We start from the raw sequence: 27,435 nt of genomic DNA, 5'->3' as shown, positions 1-27,435 counted from the left end.
CTAAGAAGTGCTTATTTATGTATTTATATATTTTGTGAAATTTTATCGGATTTTCATTTGTTTCAGGGGGTTGTTTGCAGAGCTCATTAAAGTAAACGGTAATCCTTTTATGATCTTCAGTGGGCTGGGAATCAAGCTAAAACAAAGGATATTGTTGAATAGATACACTGCTGCAATTAGGACACTAAGCTATTTGCAGAAGTTCTCTCTGGATTTTCTTTTGGCCAGGCTGTCTGCATCTCCTAAGCCCCCCATATTTAATCAATGTCAGGAAACAAACACCTGCAAACTGACATTGCTTAAATGAAATAAAAATAAAAGAATTGGCAAATAGTAACAAATCCCCAGGTGTGGCCATAAGTATAATAATTTGAAAATTAGGAAGATGATGAAGTAGCTTTGAACTATTTTCTTTTTACAACAGTCACCTCTCCTTCCAAACCATCTCTACAGGATTTGAAGTCAGTGAGTTCAACAATCACATGATGATTATTCCTTAGCTCTAGCTCCGTTTCTCTCAGACAGACGTGACTCTGACATTGATCGCTATATTGCAGTTCTGGGGTCAAGAAGAAAAGGTTTCCATACTGATTGTCAGTCACGGCCCTGACAGAGATGGCATTAAAATTTCTACTTATGCTTAAAGTGCTAAATATAGCAGTATGGAGAGAGCAAATAGCCTTGAAGGGTTCAGGCATCTGTTAATAGTTTCAGCAGCACCCAGACCTCTGCAGGAAAGATTCAAATTAAGGCTAAGAGGCTTAGAGCCATTGGAAAAAGGATAGCATCCAGCATGCCAGGTCTCCTACACATTTGCTCCCTCCATAGGTGACCACGGGGGGGGGGGGGGGTTAGTATTAAATACTTGCGGACACCATGAGCACGTGCAGGTGAAGCTAGGGCCTTTAGTCCTTAGTCCCATGTCAAATGTTTGTGTCTGAGCTAGTGACACTAAGCAGGAAAAGGAGCCGGTATTGACACTTAGTATGACCTTTAGGGGCTATTAGGCCTGGGGGCTGAAGGGGCATCAAGAGCTCAGAGCAATCAACTGAATCCCGAAATTGGGAGGCTCAGGTACTATTCTACACCAGGATCTGTCTCACAAAAGCAATGAATCACTTTGTCATTATTTGTTGTGTGTAAAAAGGGGGTGCCAGAAAGAGGCATAGCACTGCGCTCAGGAGAAGGGGTGGGTTTTATTAATAAGAATGCACACAGGACATCAAAGCCACCCCAGACCACTCCTATCCCAGAACACATAGAAAAGGTTCCATTTATTTAAACCATTTCACTCCAATTCTTTTGTTAGCTCTCTCCTTAGTTAAAAATAGCAAATTTGATGCCAGTTCCCAATCCTAAGTAGAGACTTTCCCTGGTCCTATTCACTCTCACGTTCATTGAGAACCTGATTCCACACCTTTGGTGGTTGAGACCCATTTAAATCCCCATTTCTATATGAACACTGCTTCTCTTTCGGTGAAGGTTCAGTCTCCAGCGATCAGTAAGCTATTACTGCAATGCAGGTTTCTTATTTTGCAGCACAGTTGTCCTGCAGACAGAATAATGTTTATTTTCACTCTAGGGAAGGCAGAGCAACCTTTTATTGCTGCAGCTCCTGGTGTTATAATAACCAGATTGACATGCCCTGCTGGCAAATGAAGAGAGTTTTCTGACTCCTGAGCTAACAGCAGTTCTCACCGTGTCCTAATAACCTGGTTTGCTTCTCCTCCACACAGAAGGAGAGCTGGATGAAGAGCACTGGGGAAAGCACTTTGCAGACTGTGCTGGCAAGCACCAATCTCCAATTGACATCCAGAGGAAAAAAGTGAGGTACAACCCCCAGTTACTGCAGCTGGAGCTGAGTGGTTATGATGGGCCTTTGCAAGGGGATTTCACAATGACCAACAACGGTCACTCCGGTAAGACTGGGGGGATCCTTCTCATTACCTACCTAAAAAGAGGAGCCGGTCAAGAAGTCACTGCTGACAAAGGAGCAGCCTGAAACAGAAATCAGGACATACAGCTCAAGGAGTTTATTTAGTCCTGCAGCAGCTCTAGCTGTCAGAAAGCGAAGCTCTAAGGCACAAGGAAGCAAGTGCTGCCTGTCCCCTTCAGCCCCATTTTGCCCCCGAGCCATGGCTTGGTATGTGCATGGATCACCGCACATGCAGCATCCAGGGGCCTCCCATGCACTGTTTCCAAGACAGCGGGTGATGCTGGCAGCCAACAGTGCAGGGAACAGGCCAGCAGCAGCACAGCAAAGGCCTTACATTTTTGAAATGCAGATGTCTTTAATGGTAGGTCTGTCCTTAAAACCCAACCCTTTTATCCACACCTCTTTGTTAGCATCCTGCACTGATGAGTTCAGGTTTCTGTGCATCATACCGAGTTTAGTCCTGCAGTGCATTCAATGAGAGAAAGAACATACCTTCCTGCTGGGACAGCTGATGGAAGAACTACCTAAACCTGACAGCTTTCTGCTTTTAAGCTATAAAGTAGGCTGTAGTGTATCCTCCGGAGGTTTCACCTGGGCAGTGTAGCATTCACTTATTACATTATGTTTGGGGTATAAAGGAGACTTTATGAGTTCAGATATATATTTTCCCAGCACACGCAGAATACGGGAACAGCTCCTGTATGATCACTGCAGCATTCTGCCATAGCTAGAACATTATCACACACCTTTTGTGGCCAGCAAGAGACACGAGGTTGAAATGCAGTGGAATGAGTCAGCTTTGCTGTAGGGGTGGGAAGTTTTTTCTTCCGTGGCTGAGCAGATGTCCTGGGAGGATGTCAAGCTCGTGACAGTGCAAGAACAGATTATTCATTTTAGCTGATTGAAATGCTATTCACAGACAATGCCCCCTTTTTTTTTTTAACTCACCTTACTTTGCTTTGCCATCTCACTTCATTCTACTCTCCTAGATTTGCTGTTTTCCCCAATCACACAGGAAAGCTGTCCAGAAACACATATATAAACCAGAGAAATAAAAGGCAGTTATGGTTGTGCAAGACCATAAGGGATAAAAGGCAGCTAGAGCAGTAGAGATTGACCCTTCCTTTCAGTGTGCTAGAATACTGCAGGACTATAGTAATGAATGGTATTTGGTACATACTGACTCCTCTCTGCATTCATAAAATGCATCTTTTTCCCCCTGTATAATACTAAGAACTAGAAGTGATAGGAATAGAGAACCAGTAGCAAGTTTGCATCCAAGGTTCGGTTAGATGTAGATCACATAAAGTACAACACACAGGAGAATCCCTCCCTTATAGTCAGAGGATTGGTATTTCAGGTCTCAGGAAGGGAAGCTGAAGCACAGCATGGGTTAAAACCTTGCCTTTGGCCACGCAGTCTCAGGGCAGGGTTTATAGTTTAGGAGGTCCTGGATTCCCCTGCTGCAGTCTGTAATTCATTGTCTAAATAAGTCATCAGCTGGTACTGTTGGAATAATGCTGTTGGACTACAGATGAGCAATGAGAGAATTTTCTAATAGCTGCAGTGGGGAGGGAATGAGCGTTTTTGGGAAGGTGTTTGGAACATAAAGCTGGTAGCTCTGTAATCCTGCACGGCAGTCCTTTCTTCCTCTCTGTAAGAGAAAGAAGTATGGAGCGAGAGCAGGGAAATGAAGTGATGAGAGACATACTGCCTTCAGAGAAAGGCTGTTGTGATTGTATTTCTAAAAGTCATAATGAATAAGTACTCCTGTTTGTCACCCACACAAGCTCAACATTCAGTTAGAAGCTCTCGTGTCAGCATTGCTACCCTGACTGCCTACAAATTAATTCCTGCAGGTTTAGCTTTCAGATCTCTGACTGCACATGTGTATTCTCCCATTCTTCTGTTAACATCAAAACAATGATTTTCTGATGCAGGGCATTTTAGAAAAGCACAAAGGCAAAATGACTGTCCTTATTCATAGCGCCTCTGAAGTCAGGCTAGGTTTTCCTACTGGCTTCAGTGCAATAGGACAGGGTAGCAATATCTTTCAAGGAAAATGTTCCACTGGGCCACATCAGAAAACATTCAGCAGATCTGAAAGCGACAGGAGACGGATTTATCAGCAGGACTCTCCTTACAGGCTCTCAGGAGCTGGAGACCAAGTGTCTCACCTAAGACACCAGCTACACTTTCTCTCTAGCTGTGTGATTACCAGGCTAAATCCCACCTGATAAAGCCTATCTGCAGCAGCACAGAGTGTCTGCACAAGGAATTTGCACCTATCTACCACATCTGTGCAGACACACTCTCACAGATAACCTTAGGTTAATGAAGACTTTTGTATTTGGCATTTGGACTTTTCTTTCTTTCTTTTTTTTTTTTTTTTAAAAAAACATGATTGGTCCTCTAGTAGGTAGCAAGGACACACACAGCTCTGGAAGATTAAAATGTCATCCATGGAGGGGGTGTGCAGCTTCCTCCAGTAGCAGATTTTTCTTAGAACTGGGGCCTCAAGTGTGACCTTCATTAACTCAACCGCCTCAGAGGCCAGAGATAGGAAAATAGGCTGGCTGCCTGTGCTGTAATCTGTAAGGCAGTAATGGACAAGAGTCCCAACTGCAGAGCAGAAATGCTGGAGAAAGGCACAGTTGCACCCAGATTCCCACTGCGTAATCCCAGCTGATTCCCCACTGCCTGGCAAAACTAGAGCTAAGTAGGAGTAAGGCACTTCCAGCTCAGAGCAGTCATACTTTCCACACACACTTTACATGGGTGAAAAATAGAAGCCAACTGGGCTGTTACCGACCTTCAAGCTTTCAGGGAAGTATTTGCATAAAATATCTTACAGAAGACTTAAACTTCCCGTAAACTCAGAACGCAGTTCTCTGGCTGTGTTTTGCGGAAAGTAGAAACCGTAGTGAGGTACCTGAGGTACATAACCTTAATTATGGAAGGCAGTCAGCAGGGATCTTACATAAAAAGTAAGGTAGATGGATTTTTCCCCCCACTCTAGACTCTTTGGGATATTACAAGGAAACATGTTTTCACCTTGTCTGTCTGTAAACAGTTTACAAACAAAACAAACTTCTCACAAACCCAAACTATGACTAATGAATCATATATACTGTGCTACATTTTGCAAAGATAGTCGCTATTTTTTGTAACGTGCTCTGGGCTTCCATTAGGATGAGACAATTCTCCATTTTCACTCCTAGGTTTGGCATCTTTATCAACATAAATACGATTTGTGGCAGTACATTAGCAGGAAGAAAAATGTTTCATAGTGTCTTTGTGAATACTCCTTGGCGAGGAGAAGCAAAGAGATTTGTCTCAACAAATCCTTCAAGCATTAACACAGCCTTTTCAAACTTACAGGGCTCTGGCCCAGTATGCCTGTTCCTAGAACATGCACAGTCCAGAATACTGGAAATTATGATGGCAGGTTAGATGAGGCCAGTCGCTTTGTTGATTTCTATCCCCCTTTTCTTCCTTGGAAATAAAGTAGCTAACAAATCTGTGCAGAGCCCTGCAAGATGTGATGTACTGCACAAGAAGTGAGCGTTAAAGCACCTTTATTCGTGCCTAAGGAAAAACCTAGAGCTGCTCAAATGGAAAAAAAAGTCTGCAGGCACAGCTAGTGCCCAGTGATCTTTGTGCCTGGTGTGGTCTTTGAGGTGCACGAGCCTGAGGTCAGGAAAGATTTTAAGCAGACCTAGCTTTAAGCTTCAGTGGTTTTCCTTGCATACTGGAGTTAGTTCCCTGTGCCAGCTTATTTCAGAGAGGGTGTTATTGGCAGAAAGCACTAGGCACTGTAAGCGTAACTACACGAATGGGCATGGCTGCACCCATTGCTGTCTCCAATCCTGTTTTTTCAGTTCAGATTGATCTGCCACCCACCATGCACATTTCCAGAGGGCTCCCAGGCCTCTACACAGCTGTACAGATGCATCTGCACTGGGGTGGCCTGGACCTGGAGACCAGCGGCTCCGAACACACCATAGACGGGATGAGATACTTTGCAGAGGTACTTGTGAACGGAGTGGGCTGGAGGGAGGGTACGCTGCAAGTCTGGCAATTGCGAAATGGGAAGCTGCAGCCCACAAAACCTGCAAGAAGGAATGCAGAGGCAAGTGGGAGAAACAGGGCTCCCTTAAGTGCAGGTGGTTGGTGCAATGCAAGAGCTGAGCCTGACGGTGCTGGCACAGAAGACTAAGAAAAGCCGTTGCAATAGCACTAATAGCCTTCAAAGATGGAGTTGTTCTTCCACATTTGTCACAAACCTATTAAACTAAAGGTTTATTTGGCTGCGCTGTGAAGCACAAGTAGCAGGAATTGGGATGGTGACTCTCCCTTCAGACTGTATTGGGTACTTTAAAGCACCAAGGAAGCCATTCATGACTTCTTGCTAAATGACCCTGTCTCTCTTCTGACAGCTGCATATTGTCCATTACAACTCAGCTGACTACTCAAGCTTTAAAGAAGCCAAAGACAAACCAAATGGATTGGCTGTGCTTGCCTTCCTGTATGCGGTAGGTTTGACACCCAGGCTGCTGAGCAAGGCCAGTCTGTGATCACTGTTTATGGTATAATCACAGTCCAGACACAAGCAGCCTGTACTGGGTTTGCACGTCTATCTTAAGAGATGATGTCTGCTACCAGTTTGAGGAAGCTGTGCTGCAGCAGGACTGTTCTTCCCTTATGCCATCTGGGGTTCACACCATACCAGCCAATACAACTTGGGAGCCACAGAAAAATTTCCCCCATAAGAAGTACAGATGGATTATCAGGTGTGGCGGCTGGGTTTTCCCTGCTGTACCTCAAGGCCTTGCTCTGATCTGCAAGTGAGAGCACTTGATTTTGTGTGGATTTAGAAGTGGTGAAAAAGGATCCTTATAGTTCACTATTCTACCCGAGACCTATGTGTACATACCTTATCATGCCTAGGATTGTCCAGCCTACCAAGAGATTTGCAATACTATTTGTTCTCTGTCTCCCAGTTTATCAATTAATCCCCCAAGCTGATTAATGGTATAGAAGGACAGGCAGGTCACTAACCTTTTCGTTCAAGTTTCTATGCTGTGTTTAGGATGGGCACTTCGAGAATACCTACTACAGTGAATTCATTTCCAAACTGGCAAAAATCAGGTTTGCAGGTAAGACCTGGGAATGCCTTTTTCCATCCTTGATATTCTCAAAACCTGTATGTATGTACTGGGTCTGGGGACAGGCATTTTGCTGCTGCTTTGCTTGCAGTTACGTGGCCAAGCATCCTCAGCCATGCACAACTTCACACCATCCCTGCCCACACAGCTCAAACAGCAGCCCACACAGCAGGGTGGCGTGGAAGATGCTCAAGGCAGCAATAAACATACTCCTGGTAGGTCTACACAACACGCTGCAGCACCATCAAATAACAACGTCCTACGATCCTGCAGCCTGTACGCCCAGATAGCAGGTGCTGCGCTGCACTAATATACTCTGCTTCCTGGGAGGACTAACAGCTACTGGCAGAGCGCTGAGGTGCAGCTGCCCACCACCTCTAGGACCCCAGGTATCTCTGAATGACAACCCGTAGATCCACTGAAAGGACCATTCACTTCCCTCCGTCTTCATCCAGTTCTGCCAAAGGTCTAATATACCAGTGCTCTGGGCAAAGTGATTTGTCAACCCCAGCTCTAACACCACTCTCTCCTTTCTCTTTGTTCTCCATTAATTGTTCCTATTGCCTCTCTGTTTCCTTTTGAGGTCAATCAACAAAGCTCATTTCTCTGGATGTCCAAGCCATGCTGCCAGAAAACCTCTCACACTTCTACAGGTACCAGGGCTCACTAACAACCCCACCTTGCTCCGAGAGCGTGATCTGGACCATCTTTCATTCTCCGATTGTCCTGTCACACACACAGGTAAGTGATAGCTGTTTACCAGACAGAGCAGCTTCACTTTCCTCCACGCTTCACCTTTCCACACAAGTTTCCTTTTCTGTCCTCCAGTGATTTTGGGAACAGGCTGACAGAGGTGCTGATAGGGCATTTCTCACACAGGGCTTTTGGGATAGACTCCTAAGCAACTGGAATTACAGGTGGCTGTAACGACACCATGATGCTACATCACAGCAAGGGTCAGTTTCTGTACAGCAGCAGTTTACCTGAGGTCTGGTGAGCGGTAACAAAGCTCTCTGCTCAGTTAAGCTCAACCATGCTGAAGCACTATAAAAAGGAAGAGACCAGTCAGAATCAACAAGGCAAAAACCACTGCAAGAGTCCAAAAAACCCCTTAAAAAACGTAAGAGCCATTCATAACATTAAGACAGTTACAGAATAACTGGCATATTTTTCTAGAACTATTTTGAGTTTAAAAAAATGAGCATTTTTGGGTTTTTTTCTTGTCTACGCTTACATTGTAGAGCTAGATGGGATCATTTCAGGAGTGGCCTGCTGCGAGTTTTGGCTGCGTTGACAGGAGAGGGTTCGTCCATGCTCCAGCAGAGGCATTGACAAAGGACCCTGTTGAGTGCACAGGAGCACTGGGCAGTAACCCCACTTGTGCCAGCAGTTGAATACTGTCACATGGCAGGATTCCCTTCTCTTCGCTCTGTCTGCTTTGTCAGGACAAAGGCTTTAGCAGGGAAAAAAGTAACACAAGTAAAATAAGCTTACTGTTGAGTCTTGCAGAGTGGTTCACCTTCCTTAATGAGAAAGAAACAACAGAAACATTTTATTCTAGGAGCAGAACAAGATAAATGGAGACTACAGTAATGGAGGATCACAGTGTGTTCTCATTTGAAAAATAAATACTCTTTTTGACAGGGGGAAGGCTAGTAGGCATTTGTGAGAAAACAGTATGCTACAGAATAGCAGCAAAATCTCCATCCATGCATACCATCAGGCAGGTGTTAAAAACTTCCTTCAGGCAAAATATCTTTATCATGAATTAGCTGATAAGAGCCCTCATGTTCTGTTCCTTTCCCTTGCTAATACTCAGCAAGAGACCCTGTGGGTTCCTCTATAACAAATTGCTAGGTTTAATCCTGAGCTGCAGGATCTGCACTGCACTTCTCGGCAAAGCTGTTATTCCCATTGCCTGCCATAATAAGCCTGCGTTGCTCACAGATCAGCCTCCTGGAGAACACCTTGCTGGACTGGCAAAACAGAACGCTGCGTAATGACTACCGGCATGCTCAGCCCCTCAACGGGCGGGTGGTGGAGTCCTCCTTCAGAGCCAAACTCACCCAAGGTAAAGGGAGTCAGCGGGCAGGACTCAAGCTTTCCCTGGGGAAGGGCAAGAAACCTACGTGGAAGTAGTTAAGTTGCAAATCACTTAAGCTAGGCATGCTGGAGATAACCTTTCCCAGGAGTAGCAGTGTCCTTGCACAGCAGGTGGAGATGGCCCATGTGCCTCTGCCCCTTGCCAACACATCTTGCTTCTAATGGTGCAGTGGTAGCTGTAGGTTGTGCACCAGCCCTTTGTTTTGACTGCAATGGTGTCACACAGATCTCCCAAGATAAGTGGTGCTACATGGCACCACACAAGAACACTAGGTTCAAGTGTGTCTGCATCCATATGGGTGAGGATAACCGTTGTAGAAACAGCTCTGGCATGGCTGATTAGCCAGGCACCGTATGGAGGTGAGACGCTGCATTTTAAAACAAAGGTTTTTCCCAAACCTTCTACAAACTAGAAAGCAGAAAATCTACCATGTGCGGGTCCTGGTCTTCTGTAAATTCAGCTGTCTGATTGCTCTAGAACAATGCCATCCAGAAGAATTCAACCTCAGACTGGAACAAATCCAGATGCAGCTCCAAGACATGAAGAGAGAGTTGCTGAATGGAGTGAGCCACATAGGTGAGACACACATCTATTCTTGAGTCCAGCTTACCTTCCAAGGATGAAAAGCCCATGCCCTGCTATCCTTGATGGCCTAAATCATTAACAGGTTTGGTACTGATATGCGCAGGTAGAATTTTGTCCCATATCTAGGCCTGCTGATGGAAATTCTTCAACTACAGCATCATTAAAGCTAGCCCTAATCTAGCTACTCTCACAGCAACTACAGCTTTCTCCTGCAACATGTAAGCACATTTTTACAAACAGTGAAGGATTTAAGCTCACGGTTCCCCTAGGATAAATAATCGTCGTCTCTATTTTACACAAGATGAGAAAAGAGGAAGAAGAGAAAAAAAGTGATTTTCCCAAACAGTTGCGTGAGGGAGCTAAGCTTTTCATCATTTCAAGCCCCCTTCCCTGTTGGTACGACACACGTCAGTAACTGTGGCTCAAGACAGCTAAGACTGTCACAGCCCTGCCAGTTCCTATGGGTGTATTCTTCAGGAGTTGGGCTGATTTATAAGCATAGCAGGAAATGTAACAGCTGGCTTTTTGGTTATTTCAGGTATTAAATCCAGCACTTTTCCAGCTTTCTACTTCCCTGTGGAAAACATTGAGAGTTTTGTGAATGTTCATCCCCTCCATGATATGTCTCTCCAAGCCTTCACCTTATGTTTCTGGACAAAAGCCCAGCATGCTGGCAGTCAGACTGTTCTTTCCTACTCCACGCAGGAGAGGGATAATGAGCTAGTGATGACTGTGGGCACAGATGTGGGATTGTGGATAGGAGGCCATTTCATCAGCTTCCCCCTGTACCACAAGGCACAAGATTGGCTGCACTACTGCATGGCATGGGCCTCCCAGTCTGGCATGGCAAATTTATGGCTCAGTGGAGCAGCTGGTAAAGCAAAGAGTATCCAGAAGGGGTATGTGAGCCAGGCTGGAGGGATGCTTGTCCTTGGGAAAGATAGAGACACTCTTCTTGGGACGTTCTCCAATGGTTTTGCAGGGTGGATGACTCACGTGAACCTGTGGAGCCAAGTTCTCAGTCCTGCAGATGTTCGGGCACTTGCACTGTGCAAATCAGGGCAACTGAAGGGAGATATCATAGCATGGGGAGAAACCTCCATGACCCTCTTGGGGGGGGTGGTTCTGGAGTCTGACACCAGCTGTCAGTGACCCCAACTTTTTTTAAGGCAGCAGAAGAATCCAAACTGCTTGCTGGGGAAACTGAGGAAAACTTAGATTTGCTTGTTTCTCTTTCTGCTTTGTATAGGCTCACTACGCACCTGCTAGTGCTTCAGGTCATTTTTCCAAGTAGGTACATGGGAGCAAAGCCTCCATCAGTAGGATAGAGACAAAGAATAGAGCAGAACTTGGCACAGTCCAACACCTTGTATAGTCACATCCCACCCAGGAGTTTGACTTAGGTCCCCATACATAGATCTTCCTACATGCCAAAGTGCCACTCTCTTTGGTCAAAGGAGCTGCTCTATCAAGTAAAATATCTCTCATGTCCTTCACCCAGTCTCGGTTTCTTACCATCTTCCCTGCATGTGTCCTTCCTTCCCATTTCTCACCATCAAATCACCACCCCTTCCCCTGCAGACCTACCGCATAGGAAAGGGTACGTAAAGCCCTTGCAGAACAGAGTGTGGTCCTATGCAATCATTGTGCTTTGATCCATGGCATGCCTTCTTTTCTGTAAATGGATGTAGAGACTGAGCACGGAAGCAGTTTCTTCTTCAACATGTATACATCACAAGTTTGAGGGCAGGTATAAAACTCATTTTCTAAGGTTAAAGTATATCATGTGAAGGGCTATCTCCATCAACAACAAAATCCGTGCCAGGCTGTTCAATAATTCTGCTTTTTTCAAAACAGAGGGCAGCAGCCTCACATAACAATTAATTAAATTGAATTTCCCCATGTTAAATTTGCCATAATTAACCCCCAAACCCCCTAAACTAATAAAAACTTTAAGAAATCCTCCATTTTTATCAGTGTGCACTTTACTGTCTTCTGAGAGTCAGCACTAGTCCTTCAGACTCGGAGCTTTTCCAAACCAATTTAGCCTTCAGGTGGAATGGTGCCCTTAGGGGACACAGCCAGAAACCAGTAGAATGACCAAGCTCTAAACCACTTGAAGACTTTTTCAAGTGGTTTCAAGTACCTGAGAGCTGAGTTATTTCAAAAATTAAATTTAAGCAACTCAATGTCAGAATCTAAAGACAAGTTTGGATGTGTTTGCAAACACAGGCTCCAACTTGTAGCTCATTGCACAGGAATCAACCTGAATTTGACTCCTGCAACACAGCAGGGAGGTTCTTAGAGTTCAATACCATGTATCTCTGGGGGACAAATGAGCTCCTACTGGCTCATGCGTACAGAGTAGGGATATGGGGGTTATTAAAGGATTAAGAGAGGGACTGTTGCTCTTTGGCAACTGAAGTGTAAACACTAGGGAGTGAAATGAGCTAAATAGCTCAAAGACTAGAGCGCCACTAGAACAAATAGGTGTAAGTTGGCTGTGAATAAGCAACAGCCAGATGGATGACTCCTAACCTCAAGAATAAGGCTTCAGAAGGACTCATCAGCAACAGTTGAGGACTAGGTTTGATTTGAAGGAGAGAGTTGGGTGAGATTATAGTGATAGGCACTTCCAATTTAGCGGTCCTTTGAGGCACACAAGGGAAGGACAAGAGCTGACAGGGTAGATGCCATTGTCAGCCCATCTAACAAAGTACCTCAGAACAACTGATGCTCTCGCCACCCCAGTGCACCAAAGGCCTGGCATCACTCGTGTTGGACCCTCAAATACATGAATGACAGTTCCTCAGAGGAATATAGTGCACTCCTTGCACACAACTGACCAAAACCCAGCTCAAGTGCTGGCTTATGTCACCTGAGATGTGTCAGTCAGGACATCAGGGACATACATCACCTTATGACATAGGTTTTGTGATCACAGGAACTGAGCTGGCTGAGGATATTGCCCTTTCCCTGTGACAAATACCATGAATGAGTAATTTGCCTTGGCAGTGGCTATGCCATGAAGCAGAATGGTCCTGCTAATTACTCACAATGAGAACACTCTCGGGACACAGGGGCTTATTTGGAAACTCCTGCTGTGGGAAGTTTGCAGAAGGTCTGAATGAAGATTGGTATCAAACGATGAATCGATGTATTCGTTCTCCCACTGAACGGATCCTGAAAAATATCTGGGCCAGGCCAAACACTGGGCTGGGTCACAGTTCACTGCTGGAGATTTCTTTCTTCTCTGCCTGCCCGCCTGGGACAGTGTGGAAATCCTCAAACTCTTCTTTGTCTTCCTGAATCTCCACCTTGTTCCTCTTGGCCATGATCTTGTTGATTTCCATGAAGGTTTTGTTCTTCGTCTCAGGAACAATAAAGAAGATGTAAACTATAGTGGCAAGGCAGATGGCACAGAAGATGAGGAAGCTGTAGGGCCCCAGTCCAGCCTAGGGCAATGAAAGAAGACAGAGCAGGGATCAAAGGAATACTCCAGCTGCATACATTACATGATCTGGACATGCTGAATCCTGCAATAGCTATAAAAAAAGCAGCCAATGATGTGCACATATTTTAAGTTGAACGACTAGAAGAAGTTAGGGGTGGTTCTAGATTCTCTCTTCTCATACCACCACCATGGATTTATTGGAAACCACCACGGATTTACTGGAAAAGGAGGGTGAGGGTCTGTTACATAAATCAAACTGAACTCGCCAGCTCCCTTTGCACAGGCTAAAATCATCAACTGTAGCAATTTATGGGTCACTACTGCCGGGGATCAGTTTGAACTGGTGACCTAGAGATCAAAAGCTAAAATTGGCTAAAATGGAAGATGGGGAATTTGCAATCTTTTCCATGCTCCCGAATTCAGGATCAGACATTCACCTGGAAAAATAACTGCTTTCTTTTAAAGCATGTGCAACAGACAGATGTGATAAAAAATGCTGATTAACATCAGTTTCTTGCCCTTAATATATAATCCTGCGTACAGGTACTGGGAACCAACTTGGGCATTTATGGCTTTCAGGATTAAAAAGGCTCTCTCTAAGAACACAGGGGTGAAGATACTAATTTTAAGCTGAAGTCTTGCCCTGTCCTGTGATCGCATCTTACCTCCATGTAGAGGAACACAAGCCCCACGGTGAAGTTGCATAGCCAGTGCACAGACCCACCCACCATGAACGCTGCAGGCCGGGATGACTGCAGGAACATCTCGGTGATCATCACAAAGGGAATTGGACCTGGAAGGTAGTTGCATATTTGGAAATCCCCAAGGCAATTACCCCACTCTGAATTCCTAGATTACACTGTTCACTTCAGTGGCAGGCAACGGTTTCTAAACTACTAGTGTTTAGAAACACCCAATAAATCCAATAAGGGATTAAATTAAAAAAAAAAAAAAACAGGGCAACTAAATGACTTTCCTAAGCTCACACACAGCAATCAACCTCTTCTCTCCTATGGCTGCACCGTAGCCATGAACCCATCTCCTGCACAAATTGTAAAATAAGGTTGATAAACACGAACTGTCTCTCCAGAGAGCACCCTATGAGCAGCAACTAAGCAGGTGATTGCTTCTTAAAAAAAGAAAAACAGAGAAACACCCCAACACATGCAGGTGTTGGAAAAATGACTCGTGGAACAAGCCCTCAGGCCCGCGCCCTGCACTGCTGCCCTGTGGCACCGTTAAGCAGGAATAGACCGTGTTCTCATTAACGGGGTCAGGCCACAGGTCCAGCTGGCCTGGTGGTCCCCCTCCAGCAATCTCCCTGCCCCCGGCGCTTGAATCCGCCTGATGGCATAAATGGAAAAGGAAAGGTTGTAGGTAATTCCGTCTGCCAGTGAAACCTCTACAGGAGTTTCAAAACCGCATTGCTGCATCCAGCAAGGGTCTGACAGGGCTTTCTAAGCGAAGCAGACAACTCTACCACGCTAAGAAGCTGAGCCAGGACAAAAGCCTTTCCAATATCCACATCTATCTGCACATCTCCTTTCTGCAAAGTGATGTGCGGGGCCACATATAATTTGAGTTGCTTTTAATTTCATTTGTTGCCTAGAGATGCAAGCGTGCAACGTCTCTGCCCAGTTGGTAGGGCTCACTATCTCAGCGCAGTTTTGCTCCCAGTCTTACTGGGGGAATCTCAGGCACAAGCACAATTGTGCCTTTGTTTTTCCTCTTGAAAGCCAGATGCTCCCCTGCCTCACCGACACAGCCAGCAAATCACTGCCTAGCTGGCAATCAACAAGGTGCATGGCCACACAGAGAAGAAATTTGATCTCCTTGGATTAGCTCCACGAAGCTTTTGATTTGAAATTCAGCATAACACTTGGCTTTACCCAGCTCGTGGAGGAGACTGGACTAAACTGTGCATACTTACTGGCTCCAATAGCATGTCCGATGATGTAAACAATGACACACACTATGCTGAGGTAAGACATCCACGAGACAGTGGTCTGTGAAGAATTTAATCACAGGTTAGATGTGGTTCCTATCTGAACATCACCAACACATTCAAGGCACTACGTAGTAAGATCTGAAGGCATTCTAAAGCCAGTGTCACCCTCCATTGCCAGATATGCCCATACTTAGCCACAAAAATCATAGCCTGGCTATGGTCCTTGCTTCAACAAATGGATGTGACAGGTATTATGAACATGACATACTGGAAGTAATATTCAGACAAGCAGGATCATAGCTTTTCCTGGGTTTACTTTGGGTAGGTATACAAGTACAGAAACATTTCATACTGTCCCGTCCCACCCAGGGTGTAGAAACAACTTCAAAATATACCAATGGCCTGTTCCCTGGAAGGTCCAGAAATGCACGGGTAGGATCACCTGAGCCATTCAACTACACACCTGGAGATTGAGGGCCAAAGTTAACACTGCACAGGAGACACAGCACAATCCAAAGCCAGCAAGGAGAAGGATTCTCCTCCCCAGGGATTCCACGATGAAAACCTGAAGAGACGGAAGACGGTGAGAGACCAGAAACCTGGGGCACAGCACTTCTTATTCCACAAAAATTTATTAAGGTAGTCTTTGTCTTTTAAGAAATTCAGTGAAATTTCCAGCATCTACTGATGGATTGTGGGCATGAAGTCACCCAACAAAAAGCTGGATGTGTCAATAACACTGAGAGAACAGGCAGGCCATCCTTCAGTACCCAGTCCCAGTGAGAACTGCGTGGAAGCCCTGCATGGTAACACTGGACAGCAAAAGGAGGGCGTATCAGCCTGGAGACCAGAGATTGAAAACTTCTGAGGCATGTGAGAAATCGGCATGATTAATCACTTTAACGTAGCTGCCTTCAACCAGGGGACACTGCAGGGCATCTATTGTGCAAAGCAGCTCGCAGTATGTGTAAATGACAACCTAATTTAAACAGTGACAGACAGGTGAGACTGGACAAGCTAGAACTCAAAGAGCCCTAGGACAAACTTACAGCAAGCAAAGTCATGACGACGTTGATGGCACCTATCGACACAGTGACATATTGAACATTATTGTTGTCCACACCTGCCGACTGGAAGATTCTGTCTGCGTAGTAGAAGACCTGCAGCAAAACCACAGCTGTGTTTCTATCTGACCAAAGGCAGAACACAGGAATCCCATTTTGGCTGCTTTTACATCCCAGAACTGGTGCACAGAAGCCTGAGAACTGAATTCTTTCATTTCTGGAGATATTGGTGTTTGGATCCAGGCACAAGCACCTTACTCTAAAAACGTCCGAACTATCCTTAACAGGAGAGCTTAGCTCTGTATCTAGTACACCTGTGTACTGGATTTGGTACTGGCCAGGGTCAACCCACCACAACGTGACACAGAACCAGTGTCCCTGACGAAGGGGTACTCCTGCGTCAGCACTGCCCCACATCATCCACTCTAAAGTCCCATCCCTTTGTTACTCACCCCACTGGCCTTTCCCACACGCCTTCCCACTCACCGCATTAACCCCAGAGAGCTGCTGGCCCATCATCATGACAACAATTGAGATGAGCTGCCATCGCAAGCCTCTGAAGGTGCACAGGCTGAGTACAGAGAAATGTCCTTCCTCCTTTTCTGACCGGTCTTCTTGGCGTATTTCTTCCATCTCATCATCCACATCATCCCAGCCTCTCAGCTTCTGCAGAGCTAGTTGGGAGAGGAAGGTGAGTTATGGACCCCAGAGAACAGGTCTACAGTGAGCTCTCCTGCTTCAGATCAAGTCAGAACAATACGGGCAGCAGTGCTTCCATGGTGGGAAGCCAGGGATTCACATATGCAGAGAAAGGAGCAATGTTGCAGGAATCCCATCCACCAGCAACATGTCAGTGAAGAATTTCACACTGGCTTGCTTCACTGCTGGTTGCTGTCAGCCGTGTCCCACAGTCAGATCTATCCCATTCCACCTCCCCTTTTCATTAAAGGATGATGCTGTACCTTGTCGTGCTTGCTCTTCATTGCCCTTTTGTATCAGCAGATATCTGGGACTCTCAGGGAAAAAGGGCAATATAAGGAGCTGAATTAATGATGGGATCCCAGTGAGCCCCAGCAGCACGGGCCAGCCTGCAACAAGTAAGACAAGATGACAAATCTTTCCCCAATGGAGCCCACAGAAAAGTCCCGAGCCCAGGCTTTACCTTCGGCATTCCCAAGGATGCTGTTGAGACCAAGGATCTGAGCTACAAGGATCCCAAGGGTGATGAAGAGCTGGGGTACTACCCCAATAGCACCTCTCAGATTTTTGGGGGACATTTCTCCAAGGAACATGGGAACCACATTGGAGGCCAGACCTAGTAGGTAGAGAACAATGTTAGACATGCAGCTGACATCAGCACACTCACCGTCTTCAGTAAGATGCCTTTTTCCCCCATGTGAGACCAAAGTGATCCCCGCTGGACCACAGGACATATGGAATCCTCACACTCAAACACTTCTGCTCCAGCTGAAGATTTAATGTCATCTTCTGGCCAGTGAATATGCTGTGTATGTTTTCTTCACTCTTCAGTGCAACATGGGACAAAAAACACGTGGCATTGGTTCACTCAGTAGGTGGACAGGTACAAAATCCATCGCTGCATCTGGTGCCCAGGAATCTAGCTTTCTCCGGGAGCCGTTAGAGAAAGAAGTTTGTCCCACTACCTCTCTGTTCATAGGTAATGCTGTCCCTTCACCAAAGCTGTCAATATTACACTCACAGATATTAAACTTAAGACAGACATCGTCTCTGTGGCTAAGCTGCAGAGGCATTCCCATGCTGGGGTTAATTCAAGGAGCCTGGATTGTTTCACCCATTTCAATTGAAATACAGTAGGGAACCAACCATGTGTGCACGAGGGGCCTTGGGAGTGCAACCTGCCCACATTCTGGTGCTTTGAGGGTCTAGCTTATAAACTGCTCAGCAGCAAAGCATTTTAGGAGTCCGAGAAGGCTAACAGTAGCCTGTCTTGCCTACAGAGCTGGCAGATGATTTGGGGACTCTCAGTGTTCATCTTCCTAAGAGTAGCTTTCTCCCAGCAGAGTCTGCCAAGTACTTCAATACAATACATGCAAAGAAATATTGTGTGCTACTTCAGGTTTGGAAACAAACTCAAAGTGTAAGGGAGGAATTTCTACTTCCTCTAAAACAAGAAAAGAAACCGGTATCCAAACAAGCTGATGTGGGGGTGGAAGGATGCGACTTCTTGCTGGCTTTTAAAAATTCACTACTCCTTTAATTGCTCAGTAACACTTTGCGGAGAGCTTTGCTGGTTTGAGATTTCTTACAGGTAGTATGCTGGAATAGGTATTTCTACTCTAATAGGACACAGGTTATTTTGAGGAACATTGCATGGTCACCCACAGTAACCCCAGAGAGCTGCCAGCTCCCATGCTTACGCTGTAAATCCTGGCACGCAAAACCCAAACTCCTGGAGTCAAATGACCACATGAGACTCTTATCTTGCATTTCTAAAGTTCCTAGCCTTCAGGAGCTCGGAGTTACTAAGATGATCAAGCTGTTATCCGAAAGCCAAGAGGCATGGAAACAAGTATTAAAGCAACTAGAAAACATTATAAAACTAAACTCACGAGGTGTAGTGTTTTAAGTTCACACTATAACCAGCCTTTTAATTGTCCAGATTAAAACATGCTAGCAGTGACTCCTGGACTACCGCGTTCAAGTTACAGCAGCTTTCTAACTCTTCAGACCCATGCTGATCGAGCCCTGTCACAGAGGGGCTTGCATACAACAGGGCTGTCAACAGGGCTACCAGCACCGGAGCTGCCCTTTTGGGAGGAAGAGTGACGCTCGGATCCTACCGGAGCCAGAAGCAGGCTGCCTTGGCTCAGCAGCTTCCCTCCCCAGACACAGTGTCCACAGTTCAAGTGAAGTCAAGCTGTGAAGGGCAAGTCAGGACAGCCAGTCCAGATCCTTTAGTCAGTTATAAATAACTGGAAAGAGGGATCACGCTTAACAGGTCCCTTAGTATTTATTCAGGGAACCAATGCTAAGAGCAGCTGCCAGGCTTAGGAGAGTCAAAAGCCAAAACAAAACCATTGGACTAGAGAAATTTCCTGCCTTAGCTCACCAATGGCAATTGCTGCATGTTACAGAGCAGGTTGTTTTCCTATATCAGTTCTTTGTTTTCTCGTTTTATCTTTACAGGATATCCCAACCCACTAATAAACCATGGACCATGTCAGTCTCACCAGCCCAAAGCCAATTAATTGAGCTTAAATGCTGTTAGGACCCTTTATCAACCTAGCTCTGCACACTCTCAGTGCAGCACTGCATGGGGTACCCAGCCATCCTGGGTTCTGTTTGTTCCATATTACTGTAGCTCTAATAGAGCCACTTATACCAGCAACTCCCGTACACCCTTCGCCTCGGCTTCCCACTATCTTTGCAGTTAATCCAGTGGCTCTGAACCCTTCGCTCTCCCTTTTAACATTTCTTTTCTCCTGCAGGAATAACAGTCAGTTCCAGGACTGGATTATTGGATCTGGCATTGTCTCCAATGACTTTGACTTAGAAGGATTATTCTGGTTTTGATTATGTTAAAAAGCAAAAAAAAAAAAAAAAAAAAAAAAATCTGCTTTAAGATGTCTGGGAAAACAGATTAACAACATCAGGTTTCCTGGCTGTCAGAGCTCCAGTGCCTAGCAGATGCTTATTACAGAGAATAGCTGCATCTACAGACACACATCTTCCCTGTACCTCCTAAATTCCAGTCTCACTGCCATTGTTTACTAGAGATCTTTAGTACTTCTGCAACATGCAGATGACAACTGTTATTCAAGCAAGTACAGCATTGTTATGCAGACGTTGGCTAAAATGTGCTACCTGTGAAACCATCTGTTGTGAGAATAAAACACCTTTACGTAGCTAAGAACATATTTATTGTTCTCCCTTTGCCATCCAACCTCTCACTTACCAGCATATATTCCTATGATAACACGTGAAAGGATGATTACTTCAAAGGTTTTTGCTAGCTCTGAGGTTCCCATAAGGGTTGCAGCAGCAATGGAGAAGAGGTTATTTATCAGCAAAGTGCCCTTTCTGCAAAGTAACAGAGAAGGAGACAGATTCAGTTTATTTTTTCTAAGGCCCCAAGAGCAGATAGATCCCCCCTGCGTTATACTGCCCAAAACTCAAATGAATCACCATCCCAACGACTAACCAAAGAGAAAGTGGCGATTGTCCCATTTTTCCTGCAGGGAATGGAGGCTTTAAGAAAGAACTGAAGTTTCTCAGGAAACCCGAGCAGCAGAAGCTGGGCCCGATCTCAAATCCCAGCCCATGGCTTTCATCGTTGCTCTCTAACTGGCTCAGTGCCCAGCATACAGCCTGGCCTTGACCATACTGAAACCATATAAATTCTTCTACGTGTGGGAGACAACAGGTATTGCTGAATCCAGCAACTAATCACGGGCCCATCTGCCTTACAATCAAGGTGTGTGACACACTATCATGCTCCTGATGGGCTTGGCAAGCTGGAGTGACCAGTGAGGCAAGTCTTATCTGAACCCAGCAAACTGTTGGTGAAGGTTGTTAAACACCACTGTCACGTACCGGCCACAATTGTTGACCAGAGGCCACACCATGAGGGACCCAAACAAGCCACCCAGAGGGTACATGGACACAGTAAGAGACCAGAGCAGCGTCTGGAAGCCGCTGTCCATAGGCACTCCACTCCTGTTGAAGTAGGTTCGGTTGTAAAAGTCTTGCATGTACTAGAATGAAATACAGAGCATGTTTAGCACAGTAAGTAAAATCTTCATGCTGTAAAAGCTAGTTAACAACAAACACCATAAAGCTTTAAACAAACGTCTTGATAAAAACCAGAATGGCTGAGTTGGAAAACGAATGCAAGAGAGGGATGGAGAAGCCTGGACTAGCTAACTGTTACTACAAGTTATCCTGCCTTGTAGGATTTGCCTGGTTTCCAGAAGGGAAGGCATTCCTCATGCCCCGTCTCTCCTAGGCACAGAGTCCCGACAGTAGTGTTATACGCCGTAACAGCCCCCCTTTCCTTTCCTGGGGAGTCACTTCTCACAAGGTGCCTGGTGATTCAAAGCACGGAGAAAAGTACAAGCCTCTGCCCACAAACACCCGTCATCTACTGTTACGCTCCTGCCTCGTTTTGTTCGTAAACCCGCTCCTAGGTCATGGTCCACTCCGCAGTCCAACCTACCAGGGCTGGAGAATTAATCACAGACACGTTGTAGCCGTACTGGAAAGACGATCCAAACGCAGATATCAGCGTTACCAGTGCCAGCAAAAGCGTCATTTTCTGCAGAAGGAAAAGAAAACACAGAAACACCACCTCAGAAGCAGGTTTGGCTTTTAGGCATAAACGGCGTTCAGTAAAAATAGAGAAGTACCCTAAGGCTTGCCTTCTGTGTTTGTCACTTCATGTTACTGTATAAAGAAAGCCCAATGGGTTGTTTTCATGATAACTAATTTTGTTCTGCTTGATTTGCATAGTCATTACAGTAATTCATTCTACTCTTTCCTGGTATTGATGGATCATTTAGATGATGAATAATTTTTAAAGTTATCATTGTTAAAATACCGCCCGCAGGCAAAAAAGTTGTATGCAATTATTCTTTTTCCAACATGCAAATTGGTTAGTGAAATAACACGGGACAATGGCACAGGAAAGCTGAAAAAGAAGAGATTTTGCATAAAGTGGCAAAATCCCTGTCCTCTTCGTTTGTCATGCCTTCACACGCTGGCTTGTCCTGCCTCCCACATTTCAGGATCAAGCTGTTTATGGATCTAATCCGATTGCCATTGAAGCCAATTAGAACTTATCCAAGGGGCTCAGCGAGGGCTTGGTGGTGGGGTAGAAGAGCAGCACTTTGCCGTTAAACAGAAGGGTGAAATCGCCATCTGGAGTAGGATTAAGCACCAACCCTGGCTGTGGGTACACGGTCCTCAGGGTTACAAGTAACTCACTTTTTCCAACAATTGAGTTGCTATTCAGTTCTCAGGCTGGCCCCGCTGTGTTGACTGAGCTGGTTTTTGGGGGTTTTTATAGCTCATTAATATATCTCATTGCTGCTACATCAATAAAGTAATTTTTCATTCAGATGCATATAGTTGTCACCATCAATAGCCTTCATGTCTGCAAGATTTTACGTCCCAACACTCACAAGTCATTGAATGAAATCTGTCATTTCCCTAAATTGAACATTTGTCCAAATAGCTGCCGGTACTCCTTGTATTCCTCAGAAGCTCTAGCAGCTCACCTCCAGAGATCTGCAGAGTTTAAGGCACTGCAGGAGATCAAAATTCAAGTCAATCTCAGAGTAAGGATCAGGAGGAAGCTGAGGCTTCCAGCTACATTTTCTAGGAGTAGACTGTTGACATTCTCACATTGGTGATGAAAAGCAGGCTGCCTTGCTCTCACTAAACAAATCCCAGGAGCTGAAAGGAGCCACTGGTGTTAATTATTCACATTTAGGAAAGCCTCTGGCATACACGAGCATTGCATTGTGCAAGATTCCACAAAAACGCTGCTCTATGGGCAGCCCCCATCCAGAAGCATCTGCAGCCTAAAACTGATTAGAAAGTAGGAAAGAAAACTCACCCACAGAAGGGGAAAGTCACACAGAAGTTACAAGGTAGGTCACCTGCAGACAAAATCATGAGAGTGCAACACTACGCTGCAGACAGACATAAATGGGGTTCAAGAACATACGCATCTCTGCTCTCCCTGCAAGATGAGTTACGGATATGTTAGCCCAAAAGATCTTGGTCTTCTCCTTCCTCTACAAGTACCTGCAGATCTCAAACAGCTTGCCCTGTATCTCTGTGGGAGGCTCAAGTTGGAAGTATAGAGTCCGGCATACTTACCCCCTTTGAACCTTCATCGCAGTCAGAGCTCTCCTGCTTCTCTCTTTTCAACTTCATTTTGGTGTTTGAATCACAGATGCCGAGTAGAGGCTTTTATAGCCAAAACAGACAACGCGGGGATGGAAACGCCCTGCACAGAAAATCCCCCTCTGTGGCTTTTCAGAAAACATCCAATCAACGACAAGCTCTATCAGCCAAAGTTGTTATTGTCTGGCCATTCCCTTACTCTGCGTGACTCCCTCGTGTCTTCTCTTTTCCTCGTTCAAGTCTGTCACCGCTAGGTCAGATGTTCTTTTGCCAGATCCCGACTCAAAACTGAGGTGCTGCCTAGCTACAGGGGAAACAGGCCAATCTCTCCGACTAGAAGGGGCAGACTTATCGCAAAAGCTGCTAAATGAGCTGTTTTCCCCCAGCTATATACACATGGACAAGATGAGTCTATAGCAATAGGGCTGCTGCTCCTTCACGCCGCAGCTCATGGGCAGCTGTGGACAGCGCAGCTGGAGAGGCGACTGCTGCACGCCGGGGAAAATGGGGCATTCTGCAGGAGCAGCCTCGGCAACAGAGCGGGTGTTTGCCACGGGCCACAGCGATAACACTGAACTGTATTAACCCTCCTGCAGCCACGGATTGCGTATCTGCCCTTGGGCCTAAATACCGCTCATTGTCCTACCTTGCACGAACCAACTTGCTTCGGGGCATTTCTGCAGTTCACAGAGAACAGGTTCATCCTCTCAGATTTGTGTTTTTGACAGGACACAAGAACACACTGTTTTTCCACCAAAGCACATTAGTTCCTTTCCCTCTACATGCAAGGTATACCACGTGGTGCTGGCTTAGTATTAACTTCCTACACTATGAGACTACTTTTAACAGTACATGGACTTGGTTAATGGTCGACTACAATTTCTAGAGTTTATCAGAGAAATGCAAAGTTCACAGATACCTCCAGCAGCCGGAGAAACTGGAACCAAACCTTGCTGTTATTGGTCCATCTATCTTTAACAGCCAGCTTAAAAAAAAAAAACAACGCATCCTCTTGAGCAACAGGAGTTGTTCATGTGTCTTGCATGCGTTCTTTGACTGGTTGCAGCCTCCCTTGCTCTAGGTGAAAGCATCCTGCTCTAAAAATAGGAAGGGGAACGGAGCCCTGTTGCTTTCAGGGTAGTGGAAGTCCTCCCTAGACTTCTTGTCATTTGTCTTTTAATGCATTTGTTATAAGTTAACATCCTCAGGGATGCTGTTAGCTGGGATATCTTGACAGTGGATCAAGAACCTCAAGAACACTCCTGGCTCTTTCAGGAGTGACTCCTGCTTCAGTCCCACCTATCACGTGGTGTCTTAACTGAAGAGAGATGCAAACCAGAATATTCATTTCACCCGTAACTCATCTTTCTCTACCTTCCCCTGCAGTCCCACTGAGCGAATGTAGCTAATGGTACTAACCAAGACACTCTGAGCTAGCTCAGCTTTTCCCATGCTGCCTTCAAACATTGCTCAAAGCACCTCAAAACAAATGGGACAGTGTCGTGGTTTAACCCCAGCCAGCAACTAAGCCCCACCCAGCCGCTCGCTCACTCCCCCTGGTGAGATGGGCAGAGAATCAGAAGAGAAAGTGAGAAAACTCGTGGGTTGAGATAAAGACAGTTTAATAGGTAAAGCAAAAGCCGCGCACGCAAGCAAAGCAAAACAAGGAATTCATTCGCTCCTTCCCATGGGCAGGCAGGTGTTCAGCCATCTCCAGGAAAGCGGGGCTCCATCACGCCTAACGGTGACATGGGAAGACAAATCCCATCACTCCAAACGTCCCCCCCTTCCTTCTTCTTCCCCCAGCTTTACGTGCTGAGCATGACGCCATATGGTGTGGGACATCCCTTTGGTCAGCTGGGGTCAGCTGTCCCGGCCGTGTCCCCTCCCAACTTCTTGTGCCCCCCCAGCCTGCTCGTGGGTGGGGTGAGAAGCAGAAAAAGCCTTGACTGTGTGTCAGCACTGCTCAGCAATAACAAAAACATCCCTGTGTTACCAACACTGTTTCCAGCACAAATCCAGAACACAGCCCCATACCAGCTACTGTGAAGAATATTAACTCCATCCCAGCCAAAACCAGCACAGACAGGTCATAGCTCACTCAGCAACTAGTTTAGTTCTCACTTTCACAAATCTTTGGCCAGAAGAGGGAAAATGGAAAGTGAGCCATTCTGCCCCAGGGGTAGGGAAGTTGCAAGGACAAACTTCTTTCATGAAATTCCCGTTCTTTAAAGACAGTATCGTTCTTCTGGGAGTTCTTGGCAGAATGACAGCCACTTTGCTGCTCAGTAATTATAAGAAAAGAGAATTCTCTATCATGGTCTTTAAACTCCTTCCCTGAACTTGAAGAAATTCTTAACACAGAAATCAAACAGGACATGTATGTTTGCCATCAGAAATCCTTCACCAGAGTAAATGCTGCTTACGGCAGCAGAACACTTTGAACATTTGCCAATCACAGCAAGAATCTGGTAACAACATCTGTAAGGTAGTAATTGGCTCCAAGATGATCTTGGAAGAGTTCGATGAAGGGAGACAGGACGGTGAATTAATTTCTCCTTGGACTTTCAATGCAATTACAGGGGTATAACTTCAACAGCCGAGATCCTGTTGGACTTGGGCAAAGAACAGCGCCAGAAGCAAGTAAAGGGAGCAAGTTTTACAGGCGTTTTACAAGCACATTTTCAACTTCAGCTACAGCACATATTAAGCTTCTTACATCTGCTCTTCACCCCAGAGTGCAATTGTCTGAAGACATTAACTCAGCTCTGTATCTTCTCTCCTCCGCACTTGTCCACCACGTGGTAAGAGTTCCCATGCATGCGTGCAGGAAACCGTTTACACTCAGCCCAATTGTCTGTGCTCAGAGCTGGATCCTATGAAACCCTGATACCTTTGGCAAAAATAATTAAGAGGGGAAGCTTAGTTTCCAGGAGAATAAGTCTGCTGGAGAACATTAGCAGTGAGCTATAGAAAAGTGATGGTTAGACTGGGAGCTGGCACTCAGCCATGCTGCAGTATGCTGATTGCAATGCCTGCGGTAAGGAGACTTACCAGGAGACATTCCACAGTGTTTGTCCAAAAGAGTGACATCAGCAGCCTTTTCACCTGCATTTTGGGAAGGAATTGCACGTTCAGTCAAGGCTAATTCAGTATTATATGCAGTCCTCAGCTACAACTGGGGCCTCAAGGTGAAACAATAATTTAAGTAACAAATGATTTGCCTGCAAATAAGTCATATACAGATACTGCTTTATCAGCTGCATAAATGGCTACCAGCCAATTAATTAAGAGGCAGATGTGGCAGTCTGATCCCCTAGCAATAGGAAAGGGGATTGCTGGATAAATAAGCACACTGCAGGTAAACAGTAGGAGACATGAAGCTCTGGAACTAGAAAGTAAACAAGACTCTTTTCACCACGCAAAGGCAATGTTAGGTCGCATCCTGCCAACCTTCTTCCTTTTCCATTGCTGCCCTCGAAGACCATCTCAGAAGAGCCTCAGCCACACAGACGCATCCCCAAAGTAAAAACAAAGGAGCAGACAGATCTGTAAACTTACCACATCACTATCTGGTAAGTTGGTCTGGGAACTGTCTAGTCCTTTCTCTGTTGGCAGGGTTGTGTGACCCAGAAGATGTTTCAGAAAGTGTTGGAATGCTTGGATATTAAATCTCCATCTGCACTTTGTTCAGCAGAAGTCAGTACACTGACTGTCAGTACACCCACACTGCCCTCTTGGACCTTAGGGGGTTCATTTTTCTATCCAGGACAGAATACCGACTGTGCCAGCCAAGACCTGCCGTTTGCCAGCTCATGCCACTCCGCACTGATTTCTGCGGCTCCCTATAGAGTTGCACAGGTTACAAGATACATGGAATTCAGCGCAGCACAACAGACATTCACACGTCTGAGTAGCAGGAGTGACTTGTATTATGCAATCGTAAGTCTTACAAACATTAGGTTTGGCAGCATTAGAGTACTCTGGTGTCATCTCTGTAACTGTTCTCCATGATGAGAAGAGAGGATAGTAGTGGCACCACCAGAAATTACTTTTCTAAGATGCTCCCCTGCTTTAGCAACAAGAAGATTTATCCTTTTCTTGCAAATAGATGGTTCCTTAAACACACAACGTCTAGGTTTTAAAGTAAAACCAACATCACCCAGATTCTCCCGCACTACAGAACCCTGGTTCACTCCTAGAGCCAGGGATCATCTTGCACAGACTCAAGTCTTGGGAAGCCGACAAAAAGGGAAAAAAGGAGAATAGGATTCTGCAATGACCA

At 45.6% G+C, this 27,435-nt stretch overlaps 2 protein-coding genes across 3 annotated transcripts; one reads left to right on the top strand and one right to left on the bottom strand.

Moving 5' to 3' along the window:
• The first annotated feature begins 1,829 nt into the window (after positions 1-1,829).
• Positions 1,830-11,020, top strand: CA6 (carbonic anhydrase 6). The gene is made up of 8 exons (XM_076356434.1): positions 1,830-1,919; positions 5,818-5,966; positions 6,376-6,471; positions 7,029-7,095; positions 7,688-7,845; positions 9,052-9,175; positions 9,686-9,784; positions 10,311-11,020. Exons 1-8 carry the CDS (start codon positions 1,898-1,900, stop codon positions 10,943-10,945), a joined length of 1,350 nt encoding a protein of 449 aa, XP_076212549.1. The 5' UTR covers positions 1,830-1,897; the 3' UTR covers positions 10,946-11,020.
• A 483-nt stretch (positions 11,021-11,503) lies between these two features.
• LOC143168955 (solute carrier family 2, facilitated glucose transporter member 5-like) lies at positions 11,504-26,255 on the bottom strand. Of its 2 annotated transcripts, none has more exons than XM_076355990.1 (13): positions 26,205-26,255; positions 23,124-23,253; positions 21,457-21,555; positions 20,835-20,995; positions 20,197-20,321; positions 17,422-17,574; positions 17,222-17,347; positions 16,746-16,933; positions 16,245-16,355; positions 15,659-15,760; positions 15,178-15,253; positions 13,913-14,040; positions 11,504-13,248 (listed from the first exon to the last, which is right to left on the bottom strand). In XM_076355990.1, exons 2-13 carry the CDS (start codon positions 23,178-23,180, stop codon positions 13,015-13,017), a joined length of 1,560 nt encoding a protein of 519 aa, XP_076212105.1. In that variant the 5' UTR covers positions 23,181-23,253; positions 26,205-26,255; the 3' UTR covers positions 11,504-13,014. The 2 variants fall into 2 exon arrangements, with proteins under 2 accessions (XP_076212105.1, XP_076212104.1); XM_076355989.1 differs by lacking the exon at positions 26,205-26,255 and adding an exon at positions 23,797-23,918.
• Positions 26,256-27,435: the final 1,180 nt, after the last annotated feature.

The sequence above is a fragment of the Aptenodytes patagonicus genome, chromosome 19, assembly GCF_965638725.1.
Source record: "Aptenodytes patagonicus chromosome 19, bAptPat1.pri.cur, whole genome shotgun sequence".
Lineage (NCBI taxonomy): Eukaryota > Metazoa > Chordata > Aves > Sphenisciformes > Spheniscidae > Aptenodytes > Aptenodytes patagonicus.
The sequence above is the reverse complement of the archived record's forward strand: the minus strand, read 5'-3'. Positions and strand labels throughout refer to the sequence as shown.